At 49.5% G+C, this 11,514-nt stretch overlaps 5 protein-coding genes across 5 annotated transcripts; 4 read left to right on the top strand and 1 right to left on the bottom strand.

Moving 5' to 3' along the window:
- Positions 1 to 13: 13 nt before the first annotated feature.
- Positions 14 to 2,371, top strand: BBA_09845 (uncharacterized protein; the record flags this gene model as incomplete). Its single annotated transcript, XM_008604942.1, has 2 exons — positions 14 to 734; positions 1,923 to 2,371. The coding sequence occupies 2 exons, from the start codon at positions 14 to 16 to the stop codon at positions 2,369 to 2,371; spliced, it is 1,170 nt and encodes a 389-aa protein (XP_008603164.1).
- A 2,216-nt stretch (positions 2,372 to 4,587) lies between these two features.
- Positions 4,588 to 5,290, bottom strand: BBA_09844 (vacuolar calcium ion transporter /H(+) exchanger; the record flags this gene model as incomplete). The annotated part of the gene is made up of 2 exons (XM_008604941.1): positions 4,588 to 4,663; positions 4,716 to 5,290. 2 exons carry the CDS (start codon positions 5,288 to 5,290, stop codon positions 4,588 to 4,590), a joined length of 651 nt encoding a protein of 216 aa, XP_008603163.1.
- Positions 5,291 to 6,693: 1,403 nt separating this feature from the next.
- On the top strand, positions 6,694 to 7,243 carry BBA_09843 (uncharacterized protein; the record flags this gene model as incomplete). Its single annotated transcript, XM_008604940.1, has 3 exons — positions 6,694 to 6,855; positions 6,910 to 7,143; positions 7,190 to 7,243. The coding sequence occupies 3 exons, from the start codon at positions 6,694 to 6,696 to the stop codon at positions 7,241 to 7,243; spliced, it is 450 nt and encodes a 149-aa protein (XP_008603162.1).
- A 673-nt stretch (positions 7,244 to 7,916) lies between these two features.
- On the top strand, positions 7,917 to 8,751 carry BBA_09842 (galactosyl transferase GMA12/MNN10 family protein; the record flags this gene model as incomplete). The annotated part of the gene is made up of 2 exons (XM_008604939.1): positions 7,917 to 8,095; positions 8,127 to 8,751. 2 exons carry the CDS (start codon positions 7,917 to 7,919, stop codon positions 8,749 to 8,751), a joined length of 804 nt encoding a protein of 267 aa, XP_008603161.1.
- Positions 8,752 to 10,829: 2,078 nt separating this feature from the next.
- Positions 10,830 to 11,285, top strand: BBA_09841 (uncharacterized protein; the record flags this gene model as incomplete). Its single annotated transcript, XM_008604938.1, has 3 exons — positions 10,830 to 10,931; positions 10,976 to 11,110; positions 11,181 to 11,285. 3 exons carry the CDS (start codon positions 10,830 to 10,832, stop codon positions 11,283 to 11,285), a joined length of 342 nt encoding a protein of 113 aa, XP_008603160.1.
- Positions 11,286 to 11,514: the final 229 nt, after the last annotated feature.

Here is an 11,514-nt window from a genome sequence, read left to right as displayed (position 1 = left end):
GGTTTCACGTGCGATGGGCTCACGTAATGCAACAGAGTGCTACAACCGCTATTGCAACAGCTCGCTGGCGCTGAAGCTCAACCCTATCACTTCTCAAGAGGAGAATCGAATTCGTCGCATGAGAAAGGATCGACAGTCGTGGAGAAAGATTGCTCGCAAATTCCCAGGCCGTACTGACGCCCTTCTCAAAAACTGGTGGTGGCAGAACAACAAGCCAAACCAGAGAGAACTTCGGTCTCATTATCACCGCAACGTACAAGATGTCCCGGCCAAGGAGCCTGGCTGTGACGGCAGTCAGTTTGAAGAGACTGCTGCCAGAAGAAATTGCCCGGAAACTGCGACGCAAAGGGAAGGCAACATGGAGGAGCAGACAGCCAACACCGACATCGGAACACGCCGCAACACCGAGAAGCAAGCCGGCGAGCCACAGACGAGAGAGAGCACGTCTTCTACACCAAATCACCTGAAAACACCGACACCTACCACCAGAGTCGAGCCGCAGAAAAGTTTCTCTCCTCAAAGAGTCCCAGTTGTCTATTGCAGAAGGCGAAATAGGGCTACGGCCCTGCAGAATCGGGGTTTCGGCGCGAAGCCTCAGCCTCTCAATACTCATAACGAAGTCGGCGCCGCTGCTGACACCAAGATAAGCGCGATGGCTCACCCCCCGGCCAACCATGCCAAGATCGCGATCGCAAAATGCGCCGGCAAAAATGAACAGGTCGCACTGCCCGACGGTAGCAGTAGATGGGTACAACGCGCCGCAACTCGTTATGGTCAAGTTGTCCCCGCTTCAATCCCTGCTGTGAACATGCCCAACACACATCTGCCTCGACACTTCGAGACACGTCGCTTGCCATATCCCAGGCCTTGGAACAACACTCACCGCGAGACGGCTCTCACTTTGAATCAACGAAACAGCCCTAGTGGCTTCTCTTACTGTGGTCTCCCACGAGACTATGAGTCGGCGGCGCTCCAAGCGAAGTTGCGAATGCGTGCAGAAAAGAAGGGTGCAACGACATGCGAAGGTGCCACCTACATGTCAGAGAATTTGTGCTTGAGTGACACCCTTGCAAGGACTACTACGCGTATACTATAGACCGTCTTTGCGAGAATGGAAAACTGCTTGGAGGAAACTGTAAAGGACGAGGAAAGACAAATTAGGGATGCCAGAAGATTGCGGTTTTTATAAGCTGAATGTGTTTAAGATATGACTTCTATTTCTCTCGTCATTACCTTGCGATGCACCACTCGCTCATGGGATTGCCTGAGCGGGCAAAAGGAGAGAGTCCAGCAGCCCCAGCTGGCTGTGTGAATGTTCGTCACCCAGAAACTTTTGGAAACCGATCTCCACAGCCGCTTCTCAGGTCTGCTGCACATAGCTATTCGGTACATCACGATGACGTGTAAATTTTCTTGTAGCTAGCTCACGCTTGACGGAGGTGATTTTCTTTGCTAGATCACGACTATTTTTCATATACATATCTGTCCCATCCGTCATCGCCATGTACGATGCGGATATGCGATCCTGGCCATACTTAGCGTGTTACTTCTACACTGTCATTTTTCAGACTTACCCAATGGCATGGAAACTCGAGATTTAGAGCAATCCGCGTAGAACATAAAGTTAGGAGGGCCACCAATAGCAGGATCTGTACAGGATATGCCAGGACCACTATACATGGTTAATATAGTTAGCAGTTTGGTAGAAGAAAGCACTAACTCTGAAGCTGGTAAAATATTACCATTCCGGTACGTGAACAGTAGATCGAAATTTCCGTCAATCCACTTGTCGCTGCACCAGCATATGAAACTTTTCTCCGAGGTGACCGAGCATACCTTGCAGGCCTTCTCCAGAAAGCCCGTGGGCGCTGCAGACGTAGACCCGGACGTCGAAGTAGGCGGTGGACTTGATGACTGACTAGGCATTGGGTTGGATGCTGAGTCGGATGCTGAGCTGGATGCTGAGCTGGAGGCTGAGTCGGAGGTTGAGCCTGATGCTGAGCTACATGTGGAGATTGACGTCGAATTGGATGCTAAATTTGACGAAGTAGTAGTCGACGAAGTAGATACAGAACTAAGTCCAGATGCCGAGCTAGACACAAGACTGGATTCTGAGTCCGGCTTCGAAATCGATTCTGTACTCGAAACTATGCTTGACGGTGAGGTAGGCAAATTTGATGCCGAGGTAGCCGGTGAGCTAGTTGCAGTTGTCGCCGGCGTCGTGTCGGAAGATGTGGCGACATTTAGACTCAACTCTTGGGACCTGGGAACTCGGAGAAACATTGCACCTGTGAAGGAGAAATCTGACGACCACCAAATAGAAGACGAAAGCGCGGCAGCGGGGAGCGGAGTTGTATATGATACGGTATAAGTAGACTCTGGGAAAATATTGTCATAACCGCTCGACGAAGGATTCCATGAGCTGAAGGATCTTTCTACTTGTGGGCCATAGACGACGGCAAGGTCCAGAACCTTTTGTTTTGTCAAAGGGTTCCAAAGTCCCCGTGTCGCGAGAACGGTTGCCGTAGGGGAGGTAGCAGTGGGAGAGTTAGTAGTCATGAGAGAAACGTCAGTCGTCATGGAAGCTACTACTGAAGCGGAAAAGCCGACAGCAACGCAGAAAGTATCAGCGCGCATCCTGACGCTTGGTCGAATGAGAGCACAGAGACTTGGCAAAGGTCATCTTGTTACAGTAGATAGATGCAGTCTTATACTATATTATACCTACAAAAACATATAGAGCCGGTTTTGGCTCTTTTCCTCGTCTACGAGAAAGCTCCTGAATATGCCAAAGCAGGACCACATTATCACAAGAGATGAGAGCTGCAATCGGCGCAAGAAGAGTGAGAGGCGGTCAGCACAAAGTGGAGACAAACAGAGTAGAAAGAAGAATGGCGTCATGTCCGGTGAGCTGTCGTGTCCGGTGAGCTGTCGTGTCCGGTGAGCTGTCGTGTCCGGTGAGCTGTGATTCGCGGTCTGTGCATCTAATCGCGATGCCTCCCCAAAAATGCACTATTGAGTGCCCTCAAGCACGAGCGAAGGCCCCAACTGGGATTTACCGCCCAAATTCTCCCAGCGCTCGCACAATATGGCAACGACAGACTGTCCTGAGCCTCGGTGGAAAATCGCGCAGAGAACTCACAACTACCCTCTTCGAATAAATCCAGATGAAATGGGACGGTGCATCATCGGCTTTACGTCGCCGCCAGTAATTTGTTCTTCATACGATGAGCACTTCAACTGGTTCGCATATAGTAAAAAAAAAAATGCTGCCCAGATTACAACCCCGATAATGGTAGAGGCAAACATGGCCCTAGTGATCAATGCCTCGGAGCTTGCTGTGGGAAGGCCCCAGCATTTGGCCAGAGAACCTCTATACCAAAATATGACCGAGACCACATGCAAACTCAGATACAAGGTCCTGTTATATAGTCTTGGACAAATGTTGCTGGCACTATATCCGCACACCATTGTGGGCCAGACACTGATGATGAGGATAAAAACGAAGCTATTAGACTGAGTAACTTCTTTTCTCCTTACTCTGACTATCACAAGTCAGTGCTTTTACGTGCCTCAAATGATCTTCGGACTCTTCTTACTTGATGCTGAAAGAATGAGCTGGATAGCGACGAGGAGCGAGAAGCCCACGCGGGCAGTGCATGGATTTCGACGACACAAGAGTTCATATATTTGCAACTGGATCAAGAAAGGCCTCAGTCTTCTTTCCTGTTATCCTCGATATTGTTTTGTGGACAGCTTCAGCTCCCCTGCATACTCAAAATCTGGTGTGCTGGCACAGCAAAATCGCCACCAGTATGCCAATTTAAGCCTGTAAAATGAAATTATTTTGCTCAAAACCGCACTCCTCTGCCCTGAAGTAAGTGCGCGCTGTAGTAGCAAATATTGGCGCTGGTGTCTCCAGGCTAATGTGCTGGGTATAAGGTGCTTTAGGCGACAGTATGTACTGCTTGTAGTGAGTCTTGGTGACCTGGCGGGGTACATCTGAGCCGCTATTTATGGCTTTCTAGGCAGCAGCCACGCGAGACTCATACCAGTTTGGTTTTGGTATGAATTCATGTATTTGGAATTTGCTGGAAAGTCCACAGCTGATGTGTAATACTTTCGGTCGGAGCACAAATATCATCTTGGGCCACACTTTTCCGCCATTTAGGCTCCACAACGTCTAGCTAGCGGCGAATGTAAATAATGCTGTAGCATCAGGATGGTGGTTCTTTCCCACCCACAAATTCGCTTTTATTACAGTGACAATAAATACGGACGCCGACTTGGCCCGCCTAATTGCTGTACACCCCGACGATCTTTTCTTCGTAATTGCTCTTGCCAAGTTCGTTAGATCTTCGGCTCCGCGAAAGTCATTTGGGGTTGCCGGGCTGGGTATGTAATCGAGTTCAAGCACCAGTTTATCATAGCAGCGCGACACTCTTTTTTAGCAGAACGAGTATATTTTGGAAATCGGTGTATATTGTGAAGATGTTACTGCATCAATGCTAGTGCACTAGATCCCTGACCACACAGTTGGAAGCTGCAACTTTGGCTGGAATGTCGTTATTCGGCCTCGATCCACCGCTACGCCTTATTAGGGTAATAAAACGCGGCAACAGCGAAGATTAGAAAGGAAGCAAGAAACATGGATCCTTGCAGCCTGTAATACACAAAAGCGATTAGCTTGACATGAAGACGGGTTAGCGACGTACCAATGCACGGAGATACTGTTGATCACATGATTGACCATCAAAACGGACAGTGTCAGTATTGCCACTTGAAAGCCATCCAAGACCATGTCCATTTCCTTCCCCACGGCCCAACCCAGTAGTACGGCGACGGGAAGCACACATAGAGACACGCGAATGGTAGCTCCAAAGGCCCCCTCCGCCACCCAGACCATGCCTTGCCGCGATCGAAGCGCATCGGTGGCGCTCTCCAGGGAGGCCAGTACGCACGGCATGAGCACGAGGCCGACAAAGCTCTCTGAAAGATAATGAGTCGGAGCGTGTATGGACTCGAACATGAACAGCGACGAGAGCGTCAACGATGTTGTGGCAATCACTAACAACAAGAGGTTGAACAAGCTGGAGCCGACCACGGAGTCCTGCTTCGGGTGACAGTTGTTCGCCGCTTCCCTCTCTGACCGCATTTTTCTTTGAGATTTGATTGCTTCTTGGACGAAGTCCTCTGTGTCCTTCATGCCGGTGTACAGCAGTGGAGCGGCAATAACTGCGAGCCCTTCGGGCAAGGAATGCGTAGCACAGTCAGCACTGTCTTCTCTCATGTCGACATGTGTCCAGTAGAAGAAATAAATATAGCAAAGAAATTCAATGAGAAGCACCACTGCCGACCCGCGGGATAATTCTATGAGGCCGACACTCTCTTCTGGAGACATTGTCAGCATAGCGGGGGGCGCTGTGCGCGTGACTCCATCGTACCTGAAGCGAATATATGGAATGCTGTCGGCAGAATCAGGCTTACTAGACTGACGACCAATAGCTGCGCATGAACCTTGGCAACAGCCGCGGGATATTTGACAGTGTGTCGGGCAATTCCTCCCGAGAGTAAGCAGCTGCCAAAAGTCATCAGGCAGCTGGACACTAAAGATCCGGTCAAGGCTGTTTTTGCAATGATTGGTTCGCCTCGCACAACGGCCGTGCAAACGAAGCACAGCTCCGCTATGTTGCTATTTGCATGTCAGTGAGACCTCTCTACCCGGATCAGTGGCAGTACCCGAATAATGCTCCGAAAACACCAGCTGTAAACTCGTATTCGAGCTCCTGCAACTTTACCATGATCCCACGACTTGCGATCCTTGTGAGAGAGGAGGCCGCTATAATGGCGAAAATGGACACAATGAACTCGGCCAAGGAAGCATGGTGCAAGTAGTGAAGTACTACGGCTACGATGAAAAACGTGAGGCTCGCAGCTATCATCACCAGTAGCGGTGCTGGGCAGCCAGCCCAGGGTCTGCTTGAACTTTTCATAGTGAGTTGAATGCAAGCAATCTTCATGGCTAGCTACGGACGTGGGACCGAAGTGGATAATATATAGGGTCGAGATTCATGCCAGCTCAGACACTCTACGTGTTTGCTGGCCGTAGCGGTTGGTTATGTTGGGCGGCAGAAGCTGACGGGTTCCAGCTGCCACAGGCCGGGTACATTCTACGCAGCAGCCGGAATCCGTCAGCTTCTGCCTCCCAACAGAGAGGTCTTTTCTGCGTCTCGCACATCACCACAGGCGCCAGAAAATGCCAGACCTCTTCATTTCTTAATTTGCCTGTTCTGGTTTTCCTAGCAAGACTGTACTGACACAAGCAGCAGCTTTTTGCTTCGGGCCCCATGGCACACCCCATGGCACCCCCATGGCACACCCCATGGCACACCCCATGGCACACCCCATGGCACACCCTATGGCGCACCCTATCCCATCGTACACCCCATGGCACACCCCATAGAGTGCTGCGAGTAAGAAGCTGCCAGGGAGTGTTGACGAACAGCCCGTCGCTCCTCACGGTCTGCCGATAGAACGACATGATCCGCCCTTTTTTGCTCCTCAAGCCAGGTTGTGGACGATGTGACGAATCTGCAGCTATAGATATATTGAGCCATGTCCGAAATTCGCTTTTGAAAAGCAACTGTGAAATCCGAAGCCGCTATTCTCTCCATACACCTTTCTATTGAAGTCATGTCAGCCGTGGACGCTGCTCACGTTCTGGCAAATCGCGTCAAAAAACTCGGCATATGTGGAAATGTGCCAGCACTTCTCGTGTACGAGCGTCCCTCTTCCGTGTGGCATGTCACTCACCACTGCCCCCAAGGCATGGCTTTCCCAGATCTGAACGCAATGGTAAGCCTGTAGCGCCTGCATTCATCTATGATAAGCCTATTGCTAATCATGTAGATGATTGCGGATGGGACATCCAATCAAGAGATCAATCATAACGCTCTGCGGAAGAATGACAACAAACAAAGAGAAGTTGTCCGAAAAAGAGGTCCTTCCATAGAGAGGAAGACTCAGCGGCTAGGGCGCCGCGGTAAAATCTGCGTGCTCTTATATCAGTGGCCTGTTACAGGTATCTGGCGTCAAACCGTGTGCTGCCCTGATGGAAAGGCACTTCCAGATCTGAACGCACTTGTATGTCTGGATTCTTGCGTAGTATGCTGTTGCTGACCTAAACTAGCTTGAACTGCACGAAGGAATTCCATTCGAGCTGCGGGCCCGGCCCAAAATTTGAGTGGCGACGAAGACAACGAGCATGGATAAACAGGGTCAGGCGCTAAAGTGTCGTTCTTTTGCTAGATAATTTGCAGGGAGTAATGGGTGGGCTCCCTTACCTAGATGCTTTATTTCCTGCCAAATGAGTCTCGACCCTAATGCTCCTTTTCTCTACATCACTGAAAAAAATAGTTTCGTTGTAGAAGAACAGTAATTGGTGGTGGATATGTTAAAATGACTGCTGCATTGGTGAGATCGGAATTCGTCCTACCTACATATGTAACACCCTTTTCATTTTATTAACCAGTCATTAAATCAGGCAACGAAGGCCAAGGTGGCATGGAGCAGATACAGGCCTCTGACCCTGTGGTTCTGGAACAGCCCTCACCTGCCAGACAAATATAGGTGCTAATCTACCATTCCTGAAACGGGAACCAGGAAATAACCACCACACTGAGTAATGCTATGATAATGACGGCGATCACACGAAGGAAAAGTGTATATTACTTTGCTGTGGCTTTAACGCTTCTGCTTTTGTTCAAACACACTTGGCAAGGTAAGGACTCGCCGCTCCCCCTTTTTTTCTCCAGCCGTCCAAAGATCCGTAGTAATGATGGCAAGTAGGGCATGCGAGGGATGCGGACTTCAACGAGCCTGCTAAGGTAGGAAAAGTGATGATGAGCTATGGCAACATGTCGATATACGACAGAACAGTCAGTACGCATCGCACGCATAATCAGCGTTTCGGATATCCGTTTTTCCTTCTGGAGACAACTGTCCTTGAGGGTGTGTGGAACAAATACGCAATACTCTTGTCCGTGTTGTTACAAGAGCTGCAGAAACCACTCAACAAAAGGCTCGAATGGTTATTGTGAGAATATCTGGCTAAAGTCGCTGCATAGTACATCGCTCCATCGTGGCATGCTAATGACGTCGCTGCATAGCTGGTTTGACGCAGATACAGTCATATTGAATCCGAATATACCTCTAGAGATATTTTTGCCACCGAGTCGACATGATGATGTCCACTTACTGCTCACCAAAGACTGGAATGGGATGAATAACGGAGTGTTCCCACTACGTGTAAACTCTTGGTCTGTTGAATTGCTCTCCGCGGCCTTGGCGTATCCAGTTACACGGCCAGATGTTGCACTTTTCTGGCCCGATCAATCCGCATTGGATCGTGTGCTGCACGAGAACCAGTACTTTGCCGCATCTGTTGCATATTGCCCGCTGCGATGGTTCAACGCATATATGGCTTCGGCAGACGGAAAATCGCTGAATCCGGACTCGCCGGAGCAACTCCAGGTTCATCGCGGGGATCTGCTCGTTCACTTTCCGGGGACCCCGCGGAGCGCGCTAGAAAGTACTCTTCAGCCGTATCTTGTCCTGGCAAATGAGCACTTAGGCGAATGGGAACTGCGCTTGGAGGACACGCAGTACTTGAAAGAGACCAGAGACTTTTGGGCCAGTCGGATATCGGATGTGGCCACGCAGGCGGATGTCAAGACTGAGAATGAATATTAACCTGATAGGTATTAATACAGAGAAGGAAGAATCGTATCTATTGAAGGTCTTATGGCCGCCAAATAATCCCTCATTCTCAGCCTCAGAACGTAGAATTTGGCGTCGCTATGACTACGTTAAAAATTGATGTGATTATTGACTAATCTTTCGCGAGAACGCGACGTATTTCTCGAATCTATCACCAATCTTCTGCTCCCCGCAATGATTTCCCGACGTCTGAGGTCTCCGACACAAAACGCGGCATTGAAGTGGAATGCATTGACACAATCCATGAGCGAAGCGCATCACGGCACCAGCATCAACCCAGCCAATCCCTGCATACACAAGATGCTTCCATGCGTGATCATGCCGCTGTTGGATCTGACTCATGATTACCGGTCACGCAACCGTTTTCAGAGCCAAGCCCGCCGCAGCAGCTCCAAAAAAATCCATCTGGATAATCTTTACGATTGCGCTTTGTGTCTATATCGCCATGGACGCTCTCGTCATAGTCCGCCCAGAACTCCGAGTCGTAATCAGTCTCTAGTGTGCCTTAGAAGAGTTAGTATGTTTCGGTAGATGCTCAAAGCAATGCGAACCTATGTGAAATATGCAAGCCTCGCTGCCGTTGTCTGCCATCGTGAAAGCTGTCTCACACCGTACGCATATTACGGCTGAAGTCGTTTTGGATCTGCGATTCGCATCACGTAGCGTTGTCGTGACAGAGTCGATGATCTGGCAGGTCTCGTCGTCCTTACAAAGAAAGAGTAAGACTGCTTGTGCCTCTTCCTGTGTCAGACACGAGATCAGCCCTATTGCATCGATCATGTCGTGAAGTCTCTAAATGCCTCCAAGCCAGACAGATTTTACGTATTCACTGCATTTGTGGCAACAGCTATGGGGAGGTGAAGAATGCAGTGGCTAAGCGAGGGCTGTGCCGGTGGAAACGGCGAGCAAAGTTGGCGGTAGAGTGGTCTAAATTGGCCCGGCAAGGCCTTGACAGCGTATGCAGAGCCAAAATGCATACTGCAGCCAAAACCTGCCCATCGATGCCGGACCCTCTTAGCTGCGCTGAAGTCACCTCCAAAAGCTATTCTGTCGATACGCAGCGCGACATTGTCAGCACCGTGTATCTTCACAAAAACTACGCCCAAGACTCTACAAAAATGTTGTTTGGGCCCAAATAAGTGACCAGATGTCCAATTGTACTGATTGTCTACAAGTAACGATGAGTCGGGAAACAACATGTGACTTCATCAGCAAAGTTAGGCCGACAAACTCCCTCATGCTAATTATGTCAGTGCCTAAGTTATTCACGAATGTTCCCCCCAAACGGTACTACATATATAGTTCTGGGACTTGATAGCTCCGAACGCAGCAGTGATGCCGCGGAAATGTATCCACGCAGCAATTACGACCGCGACATGAAAGCAAAGATCCAAGCAGTCTTTCTCTGTAGTTGCAAGTTGCCTACCCATTTTATCTTTACACTGGGACATCGTTAAAATCGAGCGAACACTTCTTCTCACGGAGCCTGGCTGAGGCATGACACGGGGTACGCATCGTCCGCATACTGACACAAAGTTGCTAATCCTCATGAAACTCGAGAAAATTGAACTGAAATGCTATTTCATCAGCTGCTTGACAGATGACCTGTGAAAGAAAAGTGAGTGAGATCTCCGGACTATCTACGGATCAATCATTTTGAAACAACGAGTGTGAAAATAAAAGATTCTGGTGGCAAGTAGCGTTGTAAAGCCAGTCGAAAGGCCCTCGTAGCTTGGTATCGTGAAACTTTAGTCAGGGAGATACTATGATGCCGCAGTGGTAAAAACCAGTGTGAAGAAAACTTGTTTTGTAGAAGCGCATAATTCAAGATGTGCTCGGCACCACCGGTGGCCCGGCTTTCTATAAATGTAATTTACAGCGAGCCATTTGTCGCTCCTCCACCGAGGCATCCAAAATCCCGCCTTCGCGCTGCCCTCAGTAAGCATTTTAACAACCCGCCCCCCGTTCCCATTATTGTCAGAGCGAAGCAATTATTTTCAGAGCGAAACCTGCTTTGACTTTGTTCCGGATGTGGTATATTCGCTGTCAAAATGGATCACAAAGTAGTTATAGACTTGACTGGGTTTGAGCAGCTCTGCTTCAACTGCCGAGCGATACTCGAGGATGGACCTAAACATCGCATACATGGATATGTAAGTTGAGAAAATTGAGTTGGTCTGTGTTCTGACGGAAAAAGCTTCTCTGTACAGAATGCGCCGACATTGTATCGCTTCTTCGCGTGCACTGCTGGCAGGCATGCCTTGTTTGCGCTCTGGCGGACGAGGCGGACGATATCGACTGCGAAGACGTCCAAAATTTCTTGGACAAGCCGGTAAGCCAGTACAGTAATGCTCGCGGCAAAAATTACCAGAAGTTGATTGGGATAGAATACATTTGTGAAGCAGTATGATTGGAAACACTGCGCCGTTTGCGATGAGTCCGAGGGTCTTCTCTATACTCCGTGTGGTAGGCAAACCCCCAGAGGCCACTCGCCCCTACACGGCTGACAAATACAGGTCACGTCTTCTGTAGCATTTGTTGGGATAGGTGGAAAGTAGAGAGCCCCAGAGCGGCGTGTCCGATGTGTAAGGTTGTTATCACCATGGCATTGGTCCCGGCAAAACCTACCTTTCTCCCTCGAGAGTATATCGAAGTGGCATCGAGAAACGGCTAAGAACCGTCTGGCTTGTCTTACGGTACTAGTAGTGTGATCAGAAATACCGTCAAAGTCGTTGT

The sequence above is a fragment of the Beauveria bassiana genome (genome assembly GCF_000280675.1).
Source record: "Beauveria bassiana ARSEF 2860 unplaced genomic scaffold BBA_S00070, whole genome shotgun sequence".
In the NCBI taxonomy this organism is placed as follows: domain Eukaryota; kingdom Fungi; phylum Ascomycota; class Sordariomycetes; order Hypocreales; family Cordycipitaceae; genus Beauveria; species Beauveria bassiana.
Note: the sequence above shows the minus strand (reverse complement) of the source record. Positions and strands in the feature narration are given on the sequence as shown.